Source organism: Scyliorhinus canicula, chromosome 11, assembly GCF_902713615.1.
Source record: "Scyliorhinus canicula chromosome 11, sScyCan1.1, whole genome shotgun sequence".
Taxonomy (NCBI): Eukaryota; Metazoa; Chordata; class Chondrichthyes; order Carcharhiniformes; family Scyliorhinidae; genus Scyliorhinus; species Scyliorhinus canicula.
In genome coordinates, this window is record NC_052156.1 from 28393541 (window position 1) to 28405679 (window position 12139).

The 12139-nt window shown below is 48.0% G+C and overlaps 1 protein-coding gene across 1 annotated transcript in view; it reads left to right on the forward strand.

Moving 5' to 3' along the window:
- The first annotated feature begins 5701 nt into the window (after nucleotides 1-5701).
- The window catches only part of slc6a1b (solute carrier family 6 member 1b), a 50019-nt gene continuing 43581 nt past the window's right edge, over nucleotides 5702-12139 (forward strand). The window contains exons 1-8 of the mRNA XM_038812653.1: nucleotides 5702-6061; nucleotides 6974-7435; nucleotides 7924-8055; nucleotides 8542-8642; nucleotides 9007-9116; nucleotides 9239-9371; nucleotides 10828-10962; nucleotides 11062-11165. Of these exons, the coding sequence (XP_038668581.1) occupies nucleotides 7201-7435; nucleotides 7924-8055; nucleotides 8542-8642; nucleotides 9007-9116; nucleotides 9239-9371; nucleotides 10828-10962; nucleotides 11062-11165 (950 nt within the window). The 5' untranslated portion in view covers nucleotides 5702-6061; nucleotides 6974-7200. The remainder of the gene's footprint in view (nucleotides 6062-6973; nucleotides 7436-7923; nucleotides 8056-8541; nucleotides 8643-9006; nucleotides 9117-9238; nucleotides 9372-10827; nucleotides 10963-11061; nucleotides 11166-12139) is intronic.

Sequence of the window (12139 nt, forward strand, 5' to 3'; positions counted from 1 at the left end):
CAGTGGCAATTGCACATTTGTCCCACTTACCTCTTCCTTGTCCTCTCCTCTTTGCCATTGCTTCAATTCAGCTCATGAAATCTTCAGTTTGGGATTGCATTGCCCTCCTGGATGGAGTTTCAATGTTACATGCTCTGTCTGCTTTCCAAACATTGCTGCACAATTCTAGCTGCAAAAGCGCAATGATATTATTCAGCATGTTCCTATTCTGAATCACTCTTCTAATCGGATGTTAAGTGGGTTTATCGTGTCGAAATCAAGTTCTGGTTAATCAGCCCTCCGCACTGAGACACACATTAGTTCATAGTTACCAGATGATATTATTCAAATATCATTTCACTCCAGTCACTGCAATCGAATTACGATCTAACTTGTGTAAATCTATTTCAAACTTGGCACTTTAGATTGCTGACGAGATAAAATAAATTCTGTCCTCACCCAATCACAATTTAGTAACTATTAATACGTCCCGGCTCTGTCAAATCTTGCCATGATGTTTCATCCTGGTAAGTTTATCATGTAAACCATTCTCCCACCAAGACGAGTTGGGAACACAAAATTGTTCTCAGGAGATCATCGTTCCTAAACGGTTTCATCTTCAACGTTGTTTGAAGCCCTTTTCATATTCCGTCTTCAGTGAAATTGCATTAGATTATTTTCTAGCCAAAAACAAGCGCCGTATGTCTGTTAATCTACACAACCACTAATTAGGAAATGGATTAATTTTCTAATTAATTGATTACCAATTCATTTGGAGGGGAAAGCGATTCAACAGCCGAACATCAGGCAGCTATGTTTTAGAAAAGATGTGCGGGTTAGGTCGGGTTAGGGGGGGATAGGTGGGGCAAGGGGGGGGGGGTGGTGGGGCAAGGGGGGGGGTTGGTGGGGCAAGGGGGGGGTTGGTGGGGCAAGGGGGGGGTTGGTGGGGCAAGGGGGGGTTGGTGGGGCAAGGGGGGGGGTTGGTGGGGCAAGGGGGGGGGGGGTTGGTGGGGCAAGGGGGGGGGGGTTGGTGGGGCAAGGGGGGGATAGGTGGGGCAAGGGGGATAGGTGGGGCAAGGGGGGTAGGTGGGGCAAGGGGGGGTAGGTGGGGCAAGGGGGGATAGGTGGGGCAAGGGGGGGATAGGTGGGGCAAGGGGGGGATAGGTGGGGCAAGGGGGGATAGGTGGGGCAAGGGGGGGATAGGTGGGGCAAGGGGGGGTAGGTGGGGCAAGGGGGGGATAGGTGGGGCAAGGGGGGATAGTTGGGGCAAGGGGGGGGTTAGGTGGGGCTGGGGGATAGTTGGGGCAAGGGGGGATAGGTGGGCCAAGGGGGATAGGTGGGGCAAGGGGGGATAGGTGGGGCAAGGGGGGACAGGTGGGGCAAGGGGGGGAAAGATGGGGCAAGGGGGGGATAGTTGGGGCAAGGGGGGTTAGGTGGGGCTACGGGGGGTTAGGTGGGCTTGGGGGGTTAGGTGGGGCAAGGGGGGTTAGGTGGGGCAAGGGGGGGTTAGCTGGGGCAAGGGGGGTTAGGTGGGACAAGGGGGGTTAGGTGAGGCAAGGAGGATTAGGTGGGGCAAGGGGGGGTTAGGTGGGCAAGGGGGTAGGTGGGGCATGGGGGGTAGGGTGGGGCTGGGGGAGTAGGGTGGGGCAAGGGGGCGTAGGTGGGGGTAGGGGCGTAGGTGGGGGCAGATGGGGCCAGTGGCGTTGTTGGGACCAGGTGGGTGGGAGGGTAGGGGGTAGTGGGGCTGGGGATAGGTGGGGCTAGGGGGATAGGTGAGTGGGATTAGGAGGGTAGGGGGGTTAAGGGGGTAGGGGGGGGATAGCTGGGGTAACGGGTTGGTGGGGATAGATAGGGTAAGAGGGATAGGTGGGGTAAGGGGGTAGTTGGGAGTAGGTGGGGTAAGAGGGTAGGTGTGGGGTAAGGGGGTAGGTGGGGATAGCTGGGGTAACGGGTTGGTGGGATAGATAGGGTAAAAGGGATAGGTGGGGTAAGGGGGGTAGGTGGGGATGGGTGTGGCAAGAGGGTAGGTGGGGTAAGGCGGTAGGTGTGTGTGTGGGGATGGTGGGGGCAAGGGGATTGGTGGGGCACGGGGGTAGGTGGGGATGGTGGGGCAAGGGGGTAGGTGGGGATGGTGGGGCAAGGAGGTAGGTGGGGATGGGTGTGGCAAGAGGGTAGGTGGGGTAAGGCGGTATAATGAACCTAGGTAGGGTGCTCTTTCAGAGGTTCGGTGCAAACTGACGGTTGGTTAGAAAATTAGATTTTAAAAAATAATTACTAGCCGTCCGATGTTGGGCGAAACACCGTTTTATAAACTGCGGGGATTTTTTAGACTCATTTGTTTGAAATGGAAGCAGAGACTGAAAGCAAAACACACCTTTCCCATAACATACAGCTGATAACTCTTGCAAGACAGGAGTGGAATGGTGACGGGGGACGTGTCAGACATCAACAATCTGACGGAGGTAATGGAGATGATTTTATGCTTTCTATCCCCACCGAGGAAGGTCGAGCCACAGTATGAAGTGTATCCGTGTGTTGTGTCTGTGCGCCGCGTGGCTGTGTTGCCGCGTTTGCATGTAGAAATAAACATAGCTGATAATCACATGACTTCTGGTTAGACAGAAAATTAATTTTAATAGAGAATTGCGGAGGACACTTGAGATTGACCCAAGATATTTTCCAAAAAAAACAGTATGCCGAAAAGCGGGCATGTCTCGTTCTCCCTCTTGTCCAGGAATAGGATTTCAGTGAAGTCTGAAATCTGATCAACTCGCGCGTTGTGACAGTCGTGGCGACAGGAGCAGAATTTGCAGAGCTGTTAATGCAAACAAAGTTAGCTATTCGTTACACAAAAAGATGACTTCGATGAAAACCCGAAGCTGCTGTTGTGGGTGGTTCTCGACGTCTTTCTGAACGAGGTTACATTATTTGCACAGTGCGTTGAACAGAATGCACCCTTTTTAAATGTAGGATTTGAAAACTGCAGAGTTCATTGTCAATTAATTTGGGACTCGGCATCCGAGGGGTTATTTATGTGGAAGCCCCCCCCCCCCCCCCCGTTTTGAACTGAACCCACTTCAAAAAATGAAGGCATATTCCTCGGGTCTCAATTGATCACCTCTCCTATCGCAATGGTGAGATAAACAAACATGTCCCAGCTGCCCCAAGTGTCCACATCGATCATGTCTTGTACGAATCTAATGGATGCTAACACGAAGTTACTGAGAAATTAATGATCAGCACAGTGAACGCGGCGAAGTAGTTCTCGACCCTGACAATGGGATATGATGCTGAACATCGCCCCAAGGACGCCCAAAGCCAAATGCTCCGGGCCGAAGGAGATGGTTAGCTTCTGACGGCACACACCGGTTTCCAGTGGGGACCGTAGTTGTTTGTCGGGGAATCTTCAACTCAACTCAGTCGGACCGCAAGTGATCGGTACTGGGAAGAGGACCATCAAGTTCAATGACGAGAAATGTAACAATTGGCAGAGTTGCAGCGTCTAACTCCAGCTGAGTCGGTCCCCAGCTGTAATCAGACCAAGGGGGCTCGATTCAGCCCCTCTCCTCATATTTTAGTGGAATGGGGGTAGATTTTCCTAACATGAGCCATCTCCCACGTCTGATTGAAACTGGATTCACCTTCCTCAGCAAACAGCTGTTGCGATTCTTCCGGCCAGTTTCATTGCATCCGCATTGTCTCGAGAGGCATTGAAGTTACAATGCATGAAGTTCCTGGCTGGAGCTTCTAACCCCTCCCAGTCAAACACACCACATTTATTCTGAATCGGACAGATCATTTCATTGGCGTGTATTTGTTGACTGAAGAACCGGCTACGTGGGCAGGAGGGAAATACTGTCGTTGAATAAATTATAGATATAACAAATATTTATCAGGACAGTATCGCCTTTATTAACACATCCTGGTTTAGCGCAGTGGGCTAAACAGCTGACTTGTAATGCAGAACAAGGCCAACAGCACGGCTTCAATTCCCGTACCGGCCTCTCTAAACAGGCCCTGGAATGTGGCGACTAGGGGAGTTTCACAGTAACTTCATTGAAGCCTACTTGTGACAATAAGTCATTATTATTATTACATCCACTGTAAAACTTCAACCATTCATTTCTATGTTTCAATCTCTATCCTACACTTCTGAATCTTAAACGATATATGAACCATCTCAAACTTCCCAGTTATCACATGCACTTCGACTGAATTATCATGAAACTGGAATATATATTAAATAAAAGTAAATATGATATTCTCTATGTGGCATGTTTAAGGATTTCAAAACGGTTAATGGGGTGACTCCACTTTCCCTCTGTATCCTCATAAGTTTAGACGTGAATCTACTTGTCGCGTACAGAATGCCCGGTCTTTAGTCCAGCTTTATTTGGGCGAGTTTAATTGAAGTGATTATTGTTGTAAAAGGTGGGTTAGTGGGAATTGAAGAAACGGTGTTTTGTGGGATCCGGCATGAATCTATAGCCGAGACCATATCGATTATCACAGGAATAAGTAACTGTCAAAGCACAATCCGTGTCCTCTGCTCAGAAACTCATCCACTTCCTTTAACTGGAAAGCCAAGCTTTGCGATCCGGAGTTTGGCAATGGGGATTTTTTTTTTCCTTTGGTATGTGGAAGTTAAGGAGATTATATAAAGACTATTTTTCAGTTTTATCTCTTCCTTCCAGAGTAATTATTATTGACTGTGCTTCTTATCTGACCTCGCCAGGATCCACATTCTGCCCGTTGAAATTGGGGGTTGTGGCCAAGTGAATTATTTTGAGTTTCTCATTCAGGGGGTTATTTAAAAATATATAAATAAACTGTGGGCGTTATCTTTACAACGGGAAGATATGATGTTTGCTTTCGTATATCGAGTGAAACTTTCCCTGCCCCTGAAGTCAGGGTAAAATGTCGCATCCCTCCATTCAATATGCAGTTGATCCAATCTTTGCTCTCCCCGTGTCTACTCCTGTGCAATTCATAGTTAGATATAGCACCCTATGCAATTCATAGTTGGATGTAGCACCCTATGCAATTCATAGTTGGATGTAGCACCCTATGCAATTCATAGTTGGATGTAGCACCCGATGCAATTCATAGTTGGATATAGCACCCTATGCAATTCATAGTTAGATATAGCACTCTATGCAATTCATAGTTGGATATAGCACTCTATGCAATTCATAGTTGGATATAGCATCCTATACAATTCATAGTTGGATATAGCATCCTATACAATTCATAGTTAGATATAGTACCCTATGTAATTCATAGTTAGATATAGCACCCTATGTAATTCATAATTAGATATAGCACTTGGGATCAAAGGATAGGGAGGAGAGGAGGCGGGATTAGGCTATTGAGTTGGATGACCAGCCATGATCATAATGAATGGCGGGGCAGGCTCGCAGGGCCGAATGGCCTCCCTCTGCTCCCATTTTCCACCTAATACCATTTGTTTTAAAACTTTGAACCCTTGAAATGGCTCCTGACATGACTTGAGGGGCATGAGCGGGTTTGGGTTGCTGGAAGTGTTCCGAATGTAATCTTCAGACATAACGTGCCGCCCCATTAAAATGCTAATACTTTCCACTTGAAGTTTTCCAGCCAGCCCTCCCAAGTGGGCATGTGTTTGGCCTCCGCACCGTGTCAGCTGGTTGGAAGTGGGCAGCAAACCGCCAGGAACAAAAAAAGCCCCGAGCGTGTCGAGGGCTGGAGCAAAACGAAAACACAAGAAAGAGGCAGCAGAGCGACGCCAACTGCTCTCTCAGTGAATGTGACTTTGAGATGACATTGACGCTATGTAGATGAGAGGGGAGCAGGCTGGCCGCCGCGCACGCTACGTCCTCGCTGGAGGCATTTGGGGAGTTGCGCGGGAGCCTCGTCCCTGCCCCTTTTCTGCTTCGCTCCGCTCGGCGAGACTCAGCCAGACCCGCCGCACAGATCAGACGGATACTGCGCCCGATGCTCTGAGCTCGGCAGCTCGCAGACGCCAATCGGACCAAAAGGAAGCGCAAAGACTCGGGGTACTGGAGTAAGGAACAAGTTGGACCTCACCCTGCGCTTGGCAACAGTAAGTGGATGTTTGAACCATGTAACATTTGCAGAGAGTGAACTTTTGCTTCAGTCATCGAAAAAAAAACAGAAAGCCAACAGGCTGATCTGAAGCAGAAATCACACAGATTGGTGTGCATTGGTAACATCGATTTCACTGAAGGATAGTGGAAACTTCCAATGTTGCTGTGTGAGAATGTCCCGACGTGAGGGAGTTTGGTGGCAATTGCTACGATGTTAAAGTCCGAAACATTAGGGTTAAGACGCAAACGGTTACATGTGGGGAGGAGGGGGGGTGGGGGGTTGTAGGGAGATAGAAATGCTGGCGGTCTTTACAGTGATCAATTGAAGGCGACAAGGGATATTTTTATCCACATCAGGAATAGGCAGACTGACGGGCAAATCTCGGAGCTTGAGGCCAGTGGTTAGAGTGGCCGCTTCAATGTGATTGCTATCACTCTGTGGCAATGCCCGAAAGGGGCAGACAGACAGGGGCTCGATTGCAAACAGCTTGTGTTGTTGCCCGCGCTTCGGAGAGAGGCTTTGTGCCAAGTGCACGCTTGTGTGCCAATTGTAATTGGCACACAGTAGCAGAGCTTAGTGTGCACATGTTAGGGAACCACGCGACTGTGTGAACCTGGGTGAGATTTTCCACATTTATCTTTAATTTTACTTTAAATTAAAAACCGCTGTTACTCTCCAAACATTGTAAACAGCTGGAAAACAGATGACTGGTTTAGAATCGTGTCAATTTCACCAAGGTTGGTTTTGTTTTAAGGCAACCAGAATCCGTAAATGCCAGCAATATTGAGCAGAATGTAAGCATATATTTACCGACTCTAGCCTTGTGTATTCTTGTTTCATTTCAGAGTCTCTCTCTCTGCCCTCCCTCCACAACCAACCCCCCCCCCCCCCCCCCCCCCCCCCACAGAGGCCCCTGCCTCAACTCAATCTTCCCGCTCGCTTCCCATCCACTCCCCACTCCATCCAGCTCGCGTTTTCCGTGTCCGCCGGCGGCTGCCGAAGGTGTCCTGCAGAAGATCTTTGCCTTTTCTCACCTGTGCTGTGGCCAGACAGACCGCGAAGCTGCTTTCCACGTGGTCCGGTGCTGAAAATCTCCGACCAGCTCCGAGACGCTCGGCGCCCAAGTCGAAAGGCATGGCGGCGAACGGCGCCAGGACCCCCGACGGCCAGGTCTCCACCGAGCTCCACGACGCGCCCACGTCGAACGACAAGCCCAAAACCCTGGTGGTGAAGGTGCAAAAGAACAGGACCATTCCCGAGCGGGAGAAATGGGGAGGGAAATTTGACTTTCTGCTGTCCTGTATCGGATATGCAATCGGCCTGGGCAACGTGTGGAGGTTTCCGTATCTGTGTGGCAAAAACGGCGGAGGTAAAGGAAAAAAACAAAACTTTTTTAAAATTTCATCATAATAATCTTTATTGTCACAACTGGGCTTACATAAATAAGTCAACGTTGACGTGAGCCGGAATATTCCAGCTTTCCTGGATTTGTTTTTAACTAGAGTCAATTAAACCACAAATATCAACTGTCCCCCACAAAAAAAAGCTGTTTGCAGATGTGCTGAGATTGGATCTTACCAGCTGTTTAATTCGTGCAAATAATGCATCGATTTTATGTATGAAATTGGAATAGTAGAATCCAGATGCATATCCATCCACCTCGACTTATATTTTCGAATTGAGTGCATTAAGTCCAAAAGCAGCGACGCAGCGCATTTTAACGCGTGTGTTAAAAGGTGTTTGATAGCAAGGCTAGCCCGCGTATTTCACATGGCAAACTGTTTATTGACTAGCTGGATTTGAAGAGGCTGCCTGTTTCCCATCAATGTCTAACATGCCGCTCATTGTTCTCCAAAGGGGCTTTTCTCATTCCCTATTTCTTGACGCTGATCTTCGCCGGGATGCCCATCTTCCTCCTGGAGTGCTCCCTGGGTCAGTACACATCTGTCGGCGGACTCGGCGTCTGGAAACTGGCGCCGATGTTCAAAGGTATGGGACAAAATCAGCACCATAGCGGGGGCGCCGCCGTTTTCATGGCGGGTCGGGGTGCAAGGGAAACAAAGCGATTCATCTACATACAGCGACGGTGGTAACGTTCCCATCGCCGCCGACAGCCACTGAAATTGATTTGTTTTGAAGGCGACTGCTTTGAAATGCGCGCGTCAAATGTTCATGTCAATTTCTCAGTGGTGCAACAACCCGGAGTTGGTCATTGCAATCGTTGCAGCCAATCTATATTGAATGTTTGCAAGTTGAAATAAAACCCAGCCACAGGCGCCTTTCAGTCCCGTTTCATAGAAGGCGTCCCAGGCGACATTGTGTCTTTCATTCTATTAAATAACGGTGAAACAGTCTTCCCTGGACATCCTTGGGAGGGACGGCCGCTTCTGGCCGCGGAATGAATGGCACAACCTGTTGCATTAGGCTGTTCAGTTTAACATTTCGGGTTATTCTCGATGTGTCCTCTATTTACAGGCGTGGGTCTGGCCGCTGCCGTCCTCTCTTTCTGGCTAAACATCTACTACGTCGTCATCATTGCTTGGGCCATTTATTATTTGTACAATTCTTTCACGTCAGTAAGTTCCTTCTGCTTATTTTGGGGGCGCGAGTTAAATTCTCTTGACTCTCTAACACGAAGCCTCCAGTGATGCCAGCATGCCACATGTGCCGAGAATGCCACATTCTCATTCTCGGCTACAACTACCGAGGCAAGTGGAACATTCAGCCACCCCGAATCAATCCGGTTTCTCCAATCGTGAGTGACAACTGGGGGGGGGGGGGGGGGGGGGATTAGCATCTTTCTGATCCATGTGTTCATACAGCGGGGGTGGATTAAACTGACAAACAAAATCTGTGAACAATAGACTTTGGTTGGTGGCCATGGGAGATCCAAGTGGCCAGTTGTTTAAAGCATGTATAATTGTGACATTTTGTAAACAGGAACTTCCCTGGCAGAGTTGTGACAATTCCTGGAATACCGAGAGCTGTTCCTCAAACTACAGCGTGGTCAATGCAACTAACCTTACCAGCCCGGTTGTGGAATTCTGGGAGTAAGATAGCTTTTACGTCTTTGGCCTGTTATATAGTACCAATTAAGGTTAACTTTAACAAAAACAATACTAATGTCAAGGCTGAAATTTTTTTATTGAGAAACTCGTAACTATGTCCACAGACGCAATATGCATCAGTTATCAGTTGGACTGGATCAGCCTGGAGAGATCCGACCTCCCCTCGCAATAACACTGGCCATCGCCTGGGTTCTTGTGTATTTCTGTATTTGGAAAGGTGTCAGCTGGACTGGAAAGGTAAAGTGATTCGTTACTTACAGAGAACCTTATTAGTCCAACCGCATGGGTTTAATTGAAACTACACGAGGCTAGGGTCCCAGCAGAGACATGACATCCTGGTGCCCCTCATTACTTCCCATGTGCCCTTGGCCAAACCGCCCTTCGCCCCAGTGCTGTTTTTTTTACCAGAAGAAACCCCAGCACTCTCCACATGACGGTTAGTTTAAAGAAGTTTTTATATTCCGACTTTAAATATGCAGTGGTCTTAACCATCTCCAATTGGAATCATTCTTTTCCGCAATAGGTAAAGGGAAACTCTGGCCAATCCAAAGTAGCTCTCTCTCCCTCTTCGGGTACCGTGCCCCAAGAGGATATGGACTGCCCACCACCTGTTGACCTATAGTTATGCTTGGCAAGTGTTGCAGTTCTCGGCATACCAGGAGACTCTCCCGTTCTTACACGCCCTGTTCATGGGCAGATTGATAATGGACCTGCCTAGCCAGGTTATGAACGCACCTCTCGTTACATCAAAACCCCGAGAGGGACTCGAACCTGAAGTTTTAGAATCAGAGGTGGACACATACCACAGGACCTCCCTTCCAAAGTAGCTAGTGATGAATAATAAGGTCGGGGACCTCCAAGAATACGGGCATACATTTCCACAGCCTCGCACTGACATTATCTGTGATACACTACATCGCCAACGCAAGTTTCAATGGGTGCAAAGTGCGTATTGTTTATATCAGGGGTGGGCAAACTTTTCCGTGCAAGGGCCGCATTCAGAAATTCACAATTCACAAAGGGCCGCATAGTATATTAAGTAAAATAATTACTTCACCCGGTTATGATTCTGGGCGCCTCATATAGAACATGGAACAGTACAGCACAGAACAGGCCCTTCGGCCCTCGACGTTGTGCCAAGCAATGATCACCCTACTCAAGTCAACGTATCCACCTATACCAGTAAGTAACCCAACAGCCCCCCCACCCATTAACCTTTAAAAAAAAATTTAAAAAAAAAAAAATTTAAAAAAAAATTTTTTTTTTTTTTTTTTTTTTAATGACTTGGTGGGCCGCAGAAATACCTTTGGCGGGCCGCATGCGGCCCGCGGGCCGTAGTTTGCCCACCCCTGGTTTATATCATTCCAAGTTTTCCCTTCGTGCAAGGCTTGTCTTCCCAATGAAATTACAAAGGCCCCGCTAGAATTAACAGTGGGAGGAACCTAATGGAGACTTCGCGAGACAATTAAACATTTGAAGTAATTAAACGCTGCTTAGAACGTCACATCAAAGATTTGAACATCTGACAACCAGGGCTAATTCTTAATTAGCATATTTTGTTGCTTGACTCTTTTAGTATTAATCCTCTGGAGAGAAAAAAATGTATTAAAGTTGCAAATCTAAGCCTGATGCTGGTAACACTTTGAAAAATGATTAGTGTCCATGGGACTAAACGCTGGATGTCTTTTCACAGGTAGTTTATTTCTCTGCAATCTACCCCTATGTCATGCTTATTATTTTGTTTTTCCGTGGAGTGACACTGCCTGGGGCTCGCGAAGGGATATTGTTTTACATAACCCCCAATTTCAGCCGTCTCTCTGACTCCGAGGTACGTGTCGACAGCAATCTTTATGTTTGGCTCTTATCTAAAGAGGGAAATAAAGCCACTTTAATGACTGTGTTCCCAATCCGACCATTTCTCTCGCAGGTATGGCTGGATGCAGCCACCCAGATCTTTTTCTCATACGGCCTGGGACTTGGCTCCTTGGTGGCGCTTGGCAGCTACAACACCTTTCACAACAACATTTACAGGTAACATATTCCTTCCGGCTGTCACTGTGACAAGTTGCACACTTCTACTGTCACAAGTAACTTCTGCAGAGCCTCAGAAGGAGGCCAGTCGGCCCCTTGCGCCCGTGCCAGCCCCTTGAAAGAACCATCCAATCCCCCCCCCCCCCCACCCTCTTTCTCCATTGCCCGCCAATGTGTAAAATAAGCTATTTCAGTCTCCTGTTGGTGGCCCAGGGCAACATAGGGAGCAACAGCGTCAGATACCATGGATAAACCTTGCCAATTTACTTTTTTTTGTCGCCATCTGAATTTGTTAATCAGACGACTATTTTGGCATCATCTCTAATCTTCGCTTCCCCTCCCCCCTGATTATTCCTACAGAAAAGGGGCCTGTCCCCATTACGACTGCTCAATCATTTATTCTTTGGAAATAAGTCACTCCCATCAATTATTGTCCGAATTCCTTCGATCATATGCAGGACAGAATTATGGCAATTTATAGCATGGAAGGAAGCATTCAGTCCATTGTGTGGGTGCCAGCCAACAAGTAGCCATCCAACTGAACCCACTTGCCATAGCTTCGTGGGTCAAGGTAGTTCAAGTGTATATCCAAGTAGGTTTTAAATGTTAGGAGGGTTTCTGCCTCTACCACCCTTTCAGAAAAAGCTCCAGTCCCCATCACCTTCTGGGGATAAATAGCCCATCAAATCCTCCCTAAACCTCTTAACTCTTACCCTAAACTATGCCCCTGGTTATGGACCTATCAACCAAGGTGAATAGGACCTTCTCATCCATTCCATATGAACTACACATAACTTTACACCAGCCTGTGTTTGCTGCCAGTTTTCACATACACAGTTCTAGTGTTTCTCTGCCATGTTTACTCTTTTAGTACAGGTCTGGATACAGGGCAGATTTATGAATCTGAAGGGAGTGAGAAGGCAGTTGGAGTTGGGTGGGATTGTGCAAGGGGTGGTGCGAACCTCTTGCTTTAA